Raw genomic sequence first — 12706 nt, 5'->3', positions numbered from 1 at the left:
TACACATTAGGTGACTCACAAGCTTACCATTGGAGGCGGGTAAGAGTCAAGGTACAACTGATTGTAGCACAGCCCTGCCAACCACTGCGTCCTCTCTGGTCTGATGATGGATTGCGTAGTGGGCTGTGAACGTATGCACGGACGACCAGGTGGCCGCTTTACAGATTTTCTGGATCGGAACCTGCGCCAAGAAACCCGCCGAGGACGCTTGGGCCCTAGTCGAGTGAGCCCGGATCTCTGGGGCTGGTACGTTGGCGAGCTCATAGCATGTGCGTATGCAACGCACAATCCATGCTGACAGGCGTTGTGTCGAGATAAGTAAGCCTCTCATACGTTCCGCAACGGCAATAAACAGCTGAGGTGTTCTGCGGAACGACCTGGTCCACTCCAGATAAAACGCCAAGGCCCTCCGAACATCGAGGGTATGCAGGCTGCGGTGGCTAGGGTCCGCATGGGGCTTAGGGAAGAACACTGGTACACAAATGTCTTGCCCAATGTGAAACTGCAAGACCACTTTTGGAAGGAATTTAGGATGCGGCCTTAGTTGCACCTTATCCTTATGAAAAACTGTATAAGGGCGTTCCGAAGTGAGGGCTCTCAATTCCGATACCTTCCTGGCCGATGTGATGGCCACGAGAAACGCCACCTTCCACGAAAAGTGCATGAGGGAGCAAGCGGCTAGGGGTTCAAAGGGGGGCCCCCATGAGCTTAGTTAGGACCAGGTTCAGATTCCACGCAGGGACCGGTGGGCGCGAATAGGGAAACACCCTCTCCAGTCGCTTGAGGAATTGGGCTACTGTGGGGTTGGAGAAAACGGACACTCCCAACTCCTCCGGATGGAACGCCGATATGGCAGCCAGATGCACTTTAATTGAGGCGGGGGCGAGCCCTTGATGCTTGAGGTGCAGTAAGTAGTCCAGATGGGACTGAGGCCTGCAGAGGCTGTATGTGCTGAGGCTCACACCAGTGGGAGAACCTCTTCCATTTGGCCAGGTAGGTCGCTCTTGTGGAGGGCTTCCTACTACCAAGGAGAATTTGCTGGACCTGGTGGGAGCACCTGTGTTCTGCATCGTTCAGCCAGAGAGATACCACGCCGTGAGATGTAGCGACGGTAGGTTCGGGTGGAGCAGGTGACCCCTGTCCTGTGTGACGAGGTCGCGATGGAGGGGGAGGGTAACTGGGTCGGCTATGGACAATTCCAGCAGGGTCGTGAACCAATGCTGTCGTGGCCACGCCGGGGTGATGAGGATGATTGTCGTTTTGTCCCTGCGGGTCTTGAGGAGGACCTTGTGGATGAGTGGGAATGGAGGGAAGGCATACCTCAGGCTCCCTCCCCACAGAATCGCGAAGGCATCTGCCAACGACCCCGGGCTGAGGTTCTGGAAAGAGCAAAACTGAGGGCATTGTCTGTTGTCCTTGGTGGCGAATAGATCCACCCGGGGAAACCTCCACCTCTGGAAGATTGAATGCAGGACGTCCCGCCTCAAAGCCCATTCGTGCATGTGATAGGATCAGCTGAGGCGGTCTGCTAACCTGTTTTGGACCCCTGGGAGATACGTTGCGATTAGATGGACCGAATGGGCTATACAGAAGTCACATAGGCAGAGTGCCTCCTGACAGAGGGGAGAGGACCGGGACCCGCCCTGCTTGTTTATGTAGAACATGGCGGTAGTGTTGTCCATCAGAACTGACACGCTGTGACCTTCTATGGTGGCGTGGAAGGTCTGACAGGCGAGGCAAACCGCCCTCAGTTCCTTCAGATTGATGTGAAGCAACCTATCTTCCCTGGACCACAACCCCTGGGTCCGCAGTTCCCCCAGGTGCACCCCCCAACCCAGGTCCGATGCATCTGTTACGAACGTCAGAGTGGGTTGTGGTGCAGCGAAGGGGATCCCTTCGCAAACCTGCTGTTGATCGAGCCACCAGCGGAGAGCGCTTAACCCCCGAGCCGGGATCGTCACCATCAGGTCCAAAGGGTCTCTGTAGGGACGACACGTCTGGACTAGCCACAACTGCAATGGCCTGAGCCTTAGGCGAGCATGTCTGACTACGTGTGTGCAGGCTGCCATGTGCCCCAGGAGCTGCATGCAGCTCCTTGCTGTAGTCGTGAGAAATTGCTGGACGGAACTTACGACCCCTTGAATGGCCAAGAACCGCGACTCTGGAAGACTTGCTCGCGCCGTCACCAAGTCCAGGACTGCACCTATGAAGTCCAGTCTCTGCATGGGAATTAGCGTGGACTTGGGCACGTTAACCAGTAGGCCGAGCCTGCCGAACACCTGTAAGGCCAGCGTCACGTGGGAGCGGACCTCGGCCTCCGACCTGCCCGCGAGGAGCCAGTCGTCCAAGTACGGGTACACGCGCATCCTTCTCTTCCGAAGAAAGGCTGCTACCACGGACATGCATTTCGTGAACACTCGTGGTGCCGTTGCTAGGCCGAAGGGCAGGACCGTAAATTGAAAATGGCACTGGTTGATGGCGAAGCGCAGGAACCGCCGGTGGGCCGGGCGGATGGCGATGTGAAAATACGCATCTTTCATATCGAGGGCAGCATACCAATCCCCCAGATCCAGGGATGGGATAATAGTTCCAAGGGAGACCATACGGAAACGTGTTCTGACCAGAAACTTGTTTAGTCCACGCAGGTCCAAAATGGGACAGAGGCCCCCTTTTGCCTTGGGAATCAGGAAATACCTCGAGTAGAATCCTTTTCCCCTTAGGTCTGGTGGGACCTCTTCCACTGCTCCCACTGTGAGGAGGGTCTGCACCTTCTGCATGAGAAGTTGCTCGTGAGAGGGATCCCTGAAGACGGACGGGGAAGGAGGATGGAAGGGAGGGGGCGAGGAGAACTGAAGGGTATAGCCCGCCTTCACCGTGCGCAGGACCCAGCGGTCCGATGTTATGTGTGACCATGCACGGTAGAATTGGGACAGGCGGTCCCTGAAACATAGAGGTGGATCCGGAATGGAATGTGGTACGCTGTCCTCGAGCGTAGCTTCAAAAGCCTGGTTTACTTCCTGGCTGCGGCTTGCCTTGGCCATGACCTTGGCTAGGCGTATTGTTACGTCTCCGCCTGTTATCCCTGCCACGACGGCGGTACGGTTCTTGCCGAGGACGAGGGTGGTACTGCCTCTGTGGTGGCTGGGGCTTAAGGGGTTTCCGCTGCGTTGCGGGGGTATGCATTCCCAACGACTTTAGGGTCTTTCGCGAGTCCTTGAGGCTATGTAGCCTAGCATCCGTTTGGTCCGAAAACAAGCCTGACCCTTCAAACGGAAGGTCCTGCAGGGTGGTCTGCACCTCTGGCGGAAGGCCTGAAGCCTGTAACCATGCCGAGCACCTCATCACTACCCCTGACGCGATTGTCCTAGCAGCTGCGTCAGCGGAGTCAAGGGAGGCCTGCAACGAAGTTTTGGCCACCGCCATCCCTTCGTCCACTAGGGCCGTGAACTCTGGTTGTGCGTCCGGAGGCAGGGATTCTTTAAACTTGGAGACTGATGCCCAAGAATTAAAGTTGTGTCTGTTCAGAATCGCCTGCTGATTAGCGATCCTCAGCTGGAAGCCCCCAGACGAGTAGACCTTCCTCCCGAACAAGTCCAAGAGTTTCACCTCCTTGGCCTTGGGCGCAGGGGCTTGCTGGCCATGACACTCTCGTTCGTTGACCGCAGAGACTACCAGCGAACAAGGGGGTGCGAAAAGAGGAAGTCAAACCCTCTAGATGGGGCGACGTATTTCCGCTCCACGCCCCTTGCAGTTGGTGCGCTGGAGGCCGGTGTTTGCCATACCGTCTTGTAATTAGACTGGACCGTCCTTATAATCAGGAGAGCGATTCTGGTGGGGCCTTCCTGGCTCAGGATGTCGACCATGGGGTCCTCCTGCTCTACGGTCTCAACTGCCTGCCAGCCCAGATTGAGGGCTACGCAGCGGAGCAGGTCCTGGTGCACCCGATGATCAATCAGGGGAGGGCCAGACACTGTTGTGCCAGCCACGGCTTCGTCCGGCGAGGAGGAAGAGGTCAGGGCCTTTTGCCCATCTTCGCCTTCCTGCAACCCGTCATCGATTGGTTGCTCCTCTGGGGCCTGTCCCACGCTGTGGGACTGAGACGGTACCGTGCTCGGTGCCGAGTCCACTCCTTCACGCTCCTGCAGTCTGGAGATCGTTGCCTCCTTGCGAGAGGGCGGGCGGTACTGCGGAGAGCAGGACCGGTACCGTGATGGGCCAGATCTCGAGGCCTTGGATGGGGGGCCTTGCTGGTGGTAGGCCCAGGGTGTCCAGAATGGCCATTGGCCTGGCTGGCCCCATTGAGGATGACAAGAGGCTTTGTAGTCTCTACTGGCCTGTGTCCTGTGGGCATACCCGCCGTACCAGCCCGAGTCAGTCTCCGACACCACGGACGGTGATCTTGAAGGCCACGGCGGTGCCGTGGGACGGTGCCGGTCCGGGGTTGGAGAGCAGTGTCTCCGCAACCGGGACCTGGAGTAGCGTCTCGCCGATCTGGACCTGGATCGATACCGGTGACCACGGGTCCGGGAACGACTAAGGGTGGTCGGTCTCGGGGATCGTGTAACCGACGCGTCCCGGTGCCGACTCGAGTATGGCTGCTGGGTCGGTGCCGTCCGCTTATTGAGGCCCGACGGCTGTGGCGCTTTCTGCACGGAGGGCAGCCAGGAGTCCACCGAGGCGGAACTCGACCGGGACCGGTGCCGTGAAGGCGACCGTGATGGACGCACCATCGCTGGCTTGCCTCTGGATGGCAGTCTCGGTGGAGCGTCCTTAGTTTGTGGAGGGCCCTCAACAGACAATTCAAGGAGGTCCTTTGCTGCCTCAAATGTGTCCGGAGTGGAAGGCTGTTCCAAGAGCTCCTCCAGCCCTTCCTCCTCACTCAACGCGCCTATCCCGGGGCTTGACGGGCCTTTCGGCGCCAGAGCCACTGACACCGGGACCTGTGCCGGGGCCGTAACGGCCTTAGGCGCACTTGAGGTCTTCGCTGGCGCTACACCCTTATGCGGGGAGCGTCCTTGGGCCTTGGGTTGGCCCTTCGATTTGGGCGGCGAAGACGACTGGTGCCGTAAGTGTCCTCGCTGAATCGGTGCCGTGGGCTTCGGGTATCCCGCCGGCGCCAGGTCCCGGACCGAGGCAGACGGTGCCATCGAAGTGGAGGGCTGTAACGCTGTCTCCATGAGCAGCTGCTTAACGCGAAAGTCTCTTTCTTTCTTAGTCCTGGGCTTAAAGGCCTTACAGATCTTGCAGCGCTCTTTTTGGTGCGTTTCCCCCGGGCCACGGAGCCATGAGTTGTGAGGGTCGCTCAATGGCGTAGGCTTACGGCACGTGGCACAAGCCTTGAAGCCTTGGGCGTGCGGCATGCCCCGCCACCCAGGGCCGGTGCCGGGGTTGACTACAAGAACTTAAGTACTTCTAAAGAAGTGTTAACTACTAAGCTTAACACTAACAACTAAAGAACTGATAACTGTGAAGATAACACTAATGACTATGCTAAGGGACACTCTCAGACGAGAGACAGAGTTGTTCCAACACCGCCACGGACGGTAAGAAGGAACTGAGGGGATCGGGCCTGCAGGGATATATATACCCTAGAGCGGGGCGCCGCTCTGGCGGGAGGAGGGGGGGGCCCTGCTGGCCCGACGGGAGCCGCTAAGGGGAAAAGTTTCCGACGTCCGTGCACGCGGCGCGCGCACACCTAATGTGTAATGGACGTGAACAATCACTCGAAGAAGAACAGCGGTTCTCAACTTTTTGAGTTAGAGTCCCCACTTTGAGTTATAATTTTTGGTTGCACCCCTCCCTCCCCCCCCCCACAACCCAGACAGGCTGGGTGGCCTGCTGAGGTGAGTCAGGGGATTGAGATGGTGCTCCCTCCCCAGGTCCCACCATGAGGAACTGGGCCCAAGCCCCGCCGGACCCTTCCCCTCCCCCTCAATAGAAGTAAAACTACATCTATGCCCAAGGGCTCCCCCCTCCACCCCCACTCATTGGGCCCTGGAGGGTTTTGGGGTTTTTTTTTGTTTTGTTTTGTTTGTTTTTTAAGAGTATGTGGGGTGGGGGTTGCTCAGAAAGAAAAAGGTTGAGAACCTCTGCACTAGAGGGGTATTGGAGGTAATGTGCATGTTCAAGGGATGAGGAAATGCTTGATGAACATCACTTTACACCCCCCCCATCTAGAATATTACCCCAGTGACTCTAGAGTGAGCCATCTAGAGTCTCTTCTTCTGAAAAGGGAGAAGTTAAGAGAAAAATAGAGACAATGAGCGAGATTGATGGGAGGGGAATCACAAGGCTCAAAAAAACAACCACCACAAACACCCCACAGGAATAACATAGGAGCCTCTCTAGGCCACCTATCTTGAAACTACTCAAAGATCTTTGAAAGCAAAAAAAGTAAGAAAAAGCTGTATTAGACTTCAAAGTTAAAATGTTTGCAACAGATAAAACTATTTAGTAATGTCCAACTCAAATCCATTTTCTAAAATGGAACAAATTAGAGGAATAGCGTGACAATCAGTGCCAACAAAATTGCTGAAAGTCTTTCTGGAATGTTCAACTATAGTGAAATTCATGAAGGGGCAAAAAAAAAGATAAAATCACAGTCTTTTCCATGTGGGCTCGCTAAAGTCTGATTTGAACTTAAAAGTTTCACCCGCATTTCTATTTTGGTTAAAAATAGTCATCCCCCTAACTAAAATAGTTACACAGGTAAAATCCCTAGTGTGGATGAAGTTATTATGCTATAAAATGAGCTATATCAGTGTAGTTACTCCCTTTTCTGTACGGAAGAGCTATATTAATACAAAGCACTTTTATACTGGCATAACTGCACCCAGTCTAGGAGGATTCTACAATTTTAACTATACCAGTATAACGAATGCAAATCTACTGCCTAGTATAGACTAATTAATTGTGAGAAGGTACTCACTACAGCATCAGCATAATAGGGAAGACTACTAAAGAGAGATTTGGCAGGCAATTATCTAAACAAAGGGGATGTAGAATAGCTAGGAAAGTATTTTAACTTAACATGCTTCCAAAAATATACATCTTACCTTTGCAGCCTGAACACTGAATAAAGAAGTTGATGAGGTCAAGAAGCGCTATATCTCTGTCATGTTTGTATGACTCTATCCAGTCATCCACTACAGACTGGGTCATGGGGCGGGGGAAGAGGTAGAAAGAAAAAACAAAAACTCTATTAGCTTTTAACAAATTGATGAGAAAGTGAACAGTATTTCTCAACTGCTTCTCAGGAACACACAAATGGAACCCTTGAAATTTACTGACACCGAGTAAAAGTTTTGAATCACCCTTTACTATTACAATACTTTCCTTCAAGAAATGGATGCCTGCTTTACCATGTAAATATATACAAGCACAAAACTGACCATTAAGTGTGTGCAGCTGACCAAAAGCATATAAATATTGTGCTTCCTCCAAATGACAGAATTTAGTGCAAAGGCTCTGCAATCCTATTAGTAAAGGGAGTGGAGAAGTGCCTGATCAAGAAATGTATTAATCAGCCTCAAATTTCCTGGCGAGAATCCAATCCAGCTCCTGCTCATGTGATATAGATTTGCAATAGATAATTTAAGCTACACTAATTTGTGGCAGAAATAGACAGACCTTTAGCGGTAGCAACTTTACATAATACCAGGAATTTTATCCTTGCCCATTTTAAGAATTCCCATGTTACCCTTAGTTTTAATCCTCCCTACTTTAGCTTTTTAGCAAGCACTGGTAACTCCCACATACTTTATATTGCAGCTTTATTGTTATTATGTGCCCCTGATAGATATAGATCATATTTATAGTTATTTAGTCATTCAAGCTACTTAAAGGGATAAGTTAAAAATCATATGTAAACAAATGAAAACATCCTATATTTGAGAAAATATATTATTAAAAGTCTTTCTATTTTGTCAGGATTTACACATTACGTTTTCATCTCTCAATGAAAACCAACTCAGTCAGTCAATTTCATATTTAGGTTCTTAGTGATGCAAAATCTGGATTTCAAACACTGTAGGGGAATATTTGTTTAAAGAGCTTTAAACAAAATTGTTTAAAAATTGGGGAAAAACCTGTAGTGGGTTTAATATTTACAAAAAAAAATTTTTACTAAATTTGCAGCCAAATTTAAAATTGAGCATCCCTTTAAGCCTAAAGAGACTCAAATCTTACCTGCATAGCACTCTTTCCCATTTTAACAACCTCAAACAGCATCATGTTTTCCACACCATTCTGTTGGTGATGTCCATTCATCCGGTTTGGACCAGCAGGTTTCCCTCCTCCGTTTCCACCTTTCCCCTTTTCTCCTGGGCCTTTTTTCCCTTTTTTACAGGTCTGCAATCAAATCAAGAGCAACTTTCAAATCACTTCAAATGTAAGAACATAACAGCCATATGGGTCAGACCAAAGGTACATCTAGCCCAGTATCCTGTCTTTCGACAAGTGGCCAATGTCAGATGCTTCAGAGAATGAACAGAACAAGTAATCAAGTCATCCATCCCCAGTCACCCATTCCCAGCTTCTGGCAAATAAAGGCAAGGAACACCATCCCTGCCCATCCTGGCCACTGATGGACCTATCCTCCAGAAACTTATCTAGCTCTTTTCTGAACCCTGTTATAGTCCTGGCCTTCACAGCATCGTCTGGCAAAGAGTTCCACAGGTTGACTGTGTGTTGTGTGAATAAAAACTTCCTTTTGTTTGTTTTAAAACTGCTGCTTATTAATTTCATTTGGTGACCCCTAGTTTTTATGTTATGAGAGGGAGTAAATAATCCTTCCTTCCTTACTTTCTCCACATCATTCGTGATTTTATAGACCTTGATCATATCCCCGAATCGTCTCTTTTCCAAGCTGAAAAGTCCCACTCTTTTTAATCTCTCCTCATATGGAAGCTATTCCATACCCCTTAATCATTTTTGTTGCCCTTTTCTGTACCTTCTCCAATTCCATTAGATCTTTTCTGAGATGGGGTGACCACATCTGCACACAGCATTCAAGATGCGGGTGTATCATGGATTTATAGAGAGAAAATAGGATATTTTCTGTCTTATTATCTATCCCTTTCCTAATAATTCCCAACACTGTTAGCTTTTTTGACTGCTGCTGTACATTGAGTAGATGTTTTCAGAGAACTATCCACAATGACCCCAATATCTCTTTCTTGAGTGGTAACAGCTAATTTAGACCCCATCATTGTATACGTATAGTTGGGATTATGTTTTCCAACATTCATTACTTTGCATTTTTTAAAAGAAAAAGAAATTTTAGATATTCCTAGTTCAGTGTTTTCCCCACAATGGTACAGGCACCTAATCAGCATTAAAACCATTCTTGCACTTTTCAGTCTGCACAAAATTTCAAGTGTTTCAATATCCCTGATAAACCGAACATACTTTTCCTTTTCCTTGTTTTTGATTTTTTCCTTCAATATCTTCAAAGTCTGTATCAGAAGAAAAGTGTGTTTCAGACTCCCTGTAATGACAAACAAATGTTTACATACTACATACTACTGTCAAAATAATTGTAGCAATATTATCTACATCTTCAATAAGACTATGTCAACTCACTATGAACAAATATTTAAATCTAGGCTTTTCCTTTTAAATCCATTTTGATTTAACAACTAATTAACATGCTAGAGAACCGTAAATAAAAGGTTCCTTCTGCTGACATCACAGGAAGGTGTCTTCTGTGAAATCAAATGACTACGGAATTTTCTTTCCTTTTTTTAAAAAAAAACTTACAGAAATCCAACTATTGAACATTGAAGCTGGTTGAAAATTTTTGAATTTTCAACAAAAAAAAACAAAAAATATTCTGGCTTTTTCAACCAGCTGTGTTAGACAATAGATAAAGAGATAGTAAGAATCCTGCTCTAACATCTTTATGCACAGCACTTAGTTATCTTTACCTAACTCCCGCTTTGAAAAAAAATTAAACATACTTGAAGTAGCTTTGTATTTTATCAAAACTCAAATTTTGTAAAATGTAAATTGGACAGCCAAGAAAAACATAACGTGTTTAATTTTACTGAAAATGTTGACATGCTGTTTGCTCAAAACATGTTTACAAGGTGCTTTTAAAAAAGTCTTATTCCTACAAATATATTTTAATTTAATTGTACGATAAGCCACTGCAGAGACTAGATGCTAATAAAACCATTTGTGCCATATTAGTAACAATTGATGTCATATTCACAATATTCAAATATTCTTGATCCCTGATTTGTTCTTAATTTAGGTTTGATATAGGAAGGTACTTAATTCAGTTCAGTCCTATTCAGAACAGCACTTAGGTGCCTGCACACAAGGCACCAAGATAAGCACATATTTAAGTGTTGTCCTGAATAGTGATGCTTTCCTGAGTCAGGGCCTAAAGAGTATGAAGTTCAGACTGTTAACTGCGCAAAATTTGCTTAAATTGATGTTTTGTGAAATGGCAAGATTATTCAGGAGAGAGAGAGAGAGATTATTCACCCTGTGCAGTATCTAGTTCTTCAAGATGTGTTTAGCTATGGGTGCTTCCCTTCAGGTGCACATGTGCCCCACACACCTTCTATCAGAGATTATAGTTACCAGTGACTGCTCAAGCCCATGCATACGAGACTATAGTAGGCTGCACGGGTGAACCACCCCAAGTTCCTTCTCCACCCACCACCAAGTCTCAGAAAAAAAACTCAGAAGAAAGGAAGGTAGTGTAACCCCTGTAGGAGAACACATCTTGAAAATTACAGTTATTGCACAGGGTGAGTAACCTCTCTCCCTCTCTTTGAGTAATGTCCCTATGAGCATTCCACTTCACATGACTGCCAAGCAGTATCCCCGTAACGAGAAATGAGCTTTGGAATAGAGTCCAGAACGGAGAAAAGAATTACCGTATCAGAACTACAGGCACTGACTAGGGTATAGCATCTAAAGAAGGTATGTACCAAATACAATGTAGCAGCTCTGCAGATCTCTGATACTGAGACACTATTAAGTAGAGCTATAGATGTAGACTCTGACCTCATAGAGTGAGCCAGCACACAAGAAGAAGGTGGAATGTTGGCTGCAATATAACAAGCAAATTACACAGCAGAAATCCAATTTGCTGGTCTTTGGGTAGAAATAGCAGAACCTTTAGATCTGTTTGCAAATGAAAAAAACAGCACTAAATCATTTTGGAAATTTCTTAGACTATCTAGTCAGAAACCTCCTGACATCTAGAGTATGAAAAGCAGTTCCCAGATTGGAATTACATGGCTTTGGCAAGAAATTGTTAGGTAAATGATCTGATTCAGATGAAACTCAGAAGATACTTGAGAAAAGAAATTGGGGTGTGACTAAGGAAACCTTATTCTTGTATAATACTGTGAATGGAGGATCTGCCATTAAGACCCCAATTGCTCCTACTCTGCAGACTGATGCAATAGCCGTGAAGAAGGCTGTCTCCATAGACAAATTCAGTAAGGAGCAGGTTGCCATCAGTTCAAAAGGAGGTTTCGTGAGCTTTAAGAAATAAATTATGGCCCCAACCTGGGGACTTTTACCTGTGGGAAAGGATTTCCCTGACCATTCATGAAGCCTATGGTTGTAGGGTGAGCAAACAGTGAAAACCCCTCAATTGTGGTATGAAAAATTAAGATGGCCAAACGAATCTTGAGAGCACTGACAGTCCTGTTTTCTTTAGTTGCAGCAGGTAATCCAGAACAAGCAGAAGTGAGGCAAATTCAGCAACAATTTTCTGGAGTTCACACCAGTGACTAAATATTCTCTACTGTTAAAGTATTTTCCTACTATTCAGTAATATCTGTTGTACCTCTGCAGTACAGGTCGACTTTAATCCCATGAACTTTCATACCCCCTGGTGATTTCTTGGGGTGACCATCTACCCTGTACCCTGGGAGCACTGAGGTGGGCCCTCCATCCTAACAGATGCATCCATGGTTATGGTTACCATGGCGTCGATTGAAGGAAGTAATCTCCTTTGCCTATGTAGTGATGAACCTTCCACTGATCTAGCGTGTGCTTCACCTATTGAGGAACTGACACTTGTTTGTCTAGGCTGTGTCTGTCTGGCAAGTATACTGACCTGAGACAGCCCTAGAAACTGCAGAAGTGCAATCTCGCATGTTCTGTCATGGAAGTGCAAGCCTACAAGTGACCTAGAAGTCGATGACAGTTTCTGACTGAAGTCTGAGAGCTCCCTTGAATAGTTCTGATATGCATCATGAACCTGTTCACAGAAAGGAAGGCCCTTGAAGCCAAGGAATCCAGGAATGCCCCTATAAATTGTATGTTCTACATGGGAGTCAGTGTGCATTTTCCAACATTCAACTGAAGACCCAAGTCCAAGAACAGAGAAAGTCCCCTTTCCATGACAGTCAACACCTCTTAGTATGACTGATCCTCAAGCAGACAATCATCAAAGTACAGGTATACTATGATTGCCTGATGATGGAGGTAGTCTGTCACTACTGACTTTAAGGTTAGAAGGAACCATTGTGATAATCTAATCTGACCTCCTGCACGTTGCAGGCCACTTAACTTCATCAACTCCTTAAAAAGACCCCTAACGTCTGGATGAGTTACTGAAGTCCTCAAATCATTTTTTGGAGACTTCAAGTTACAGAGAATTCACCATTTACATTAGTTTAAACCTGCAAGTGACCTGTGCCCCATGCTGCAGAGGAAGACAAAAAACCCCCAGCAT

The 12706-nt window shown here is 47.6% G+C and overlaps 1 protein-coding gene across 5 annotated transcripts in view; it reads right to left on the bottom strand.

The window, feature by feature from the left end:
• The window catches only part of STAG2 (stromal antigen 2), a 177112-nt gene that overhangs the window by 93134 nt on the left and 71272 nt on the right, over positions 1-12706 (bottom strand). For all 5 annotated transcript variants that reach the window (XM_054039120.1, XM_054039122.1, XM_054039123.1 and 2 more), the window contains 3 exons: positions 9409-9487; positions 8188-8349; positions 7056-7152 (listed from right to left, as the gene is read on the bottom strand). In XM_054039120.1, the coding sequence (XP_053895095.1) occupies positions 7056-7152; positions 8188-8349; positions 9409-9487 (338 nt within the window). The remainder of the gene's footprint in view (positions 1-7055; positions 7153-8187; positions 8350-9408; positions 9488-12706) is intronic.

The sequence above is a fragment of the Malaclemys terrapin genome, chromosome 9 (assembly GCF_027887155.1).
Source record: "Malaclemys terrapin pileata isolate rMalTer1 chromosome 9, rMalTer1.hap1, whole genome shotgun sequence".
In the NCBI taxonomy this organism is placed as follows: Eukaryota; Metazoa; Chordata; order Testudines; family Emydidae; genus Malaclemys; species Malaclemys terrapin.
This window is presented reverse-complemented; position numbering and strand designations above follow the sequence as displayed.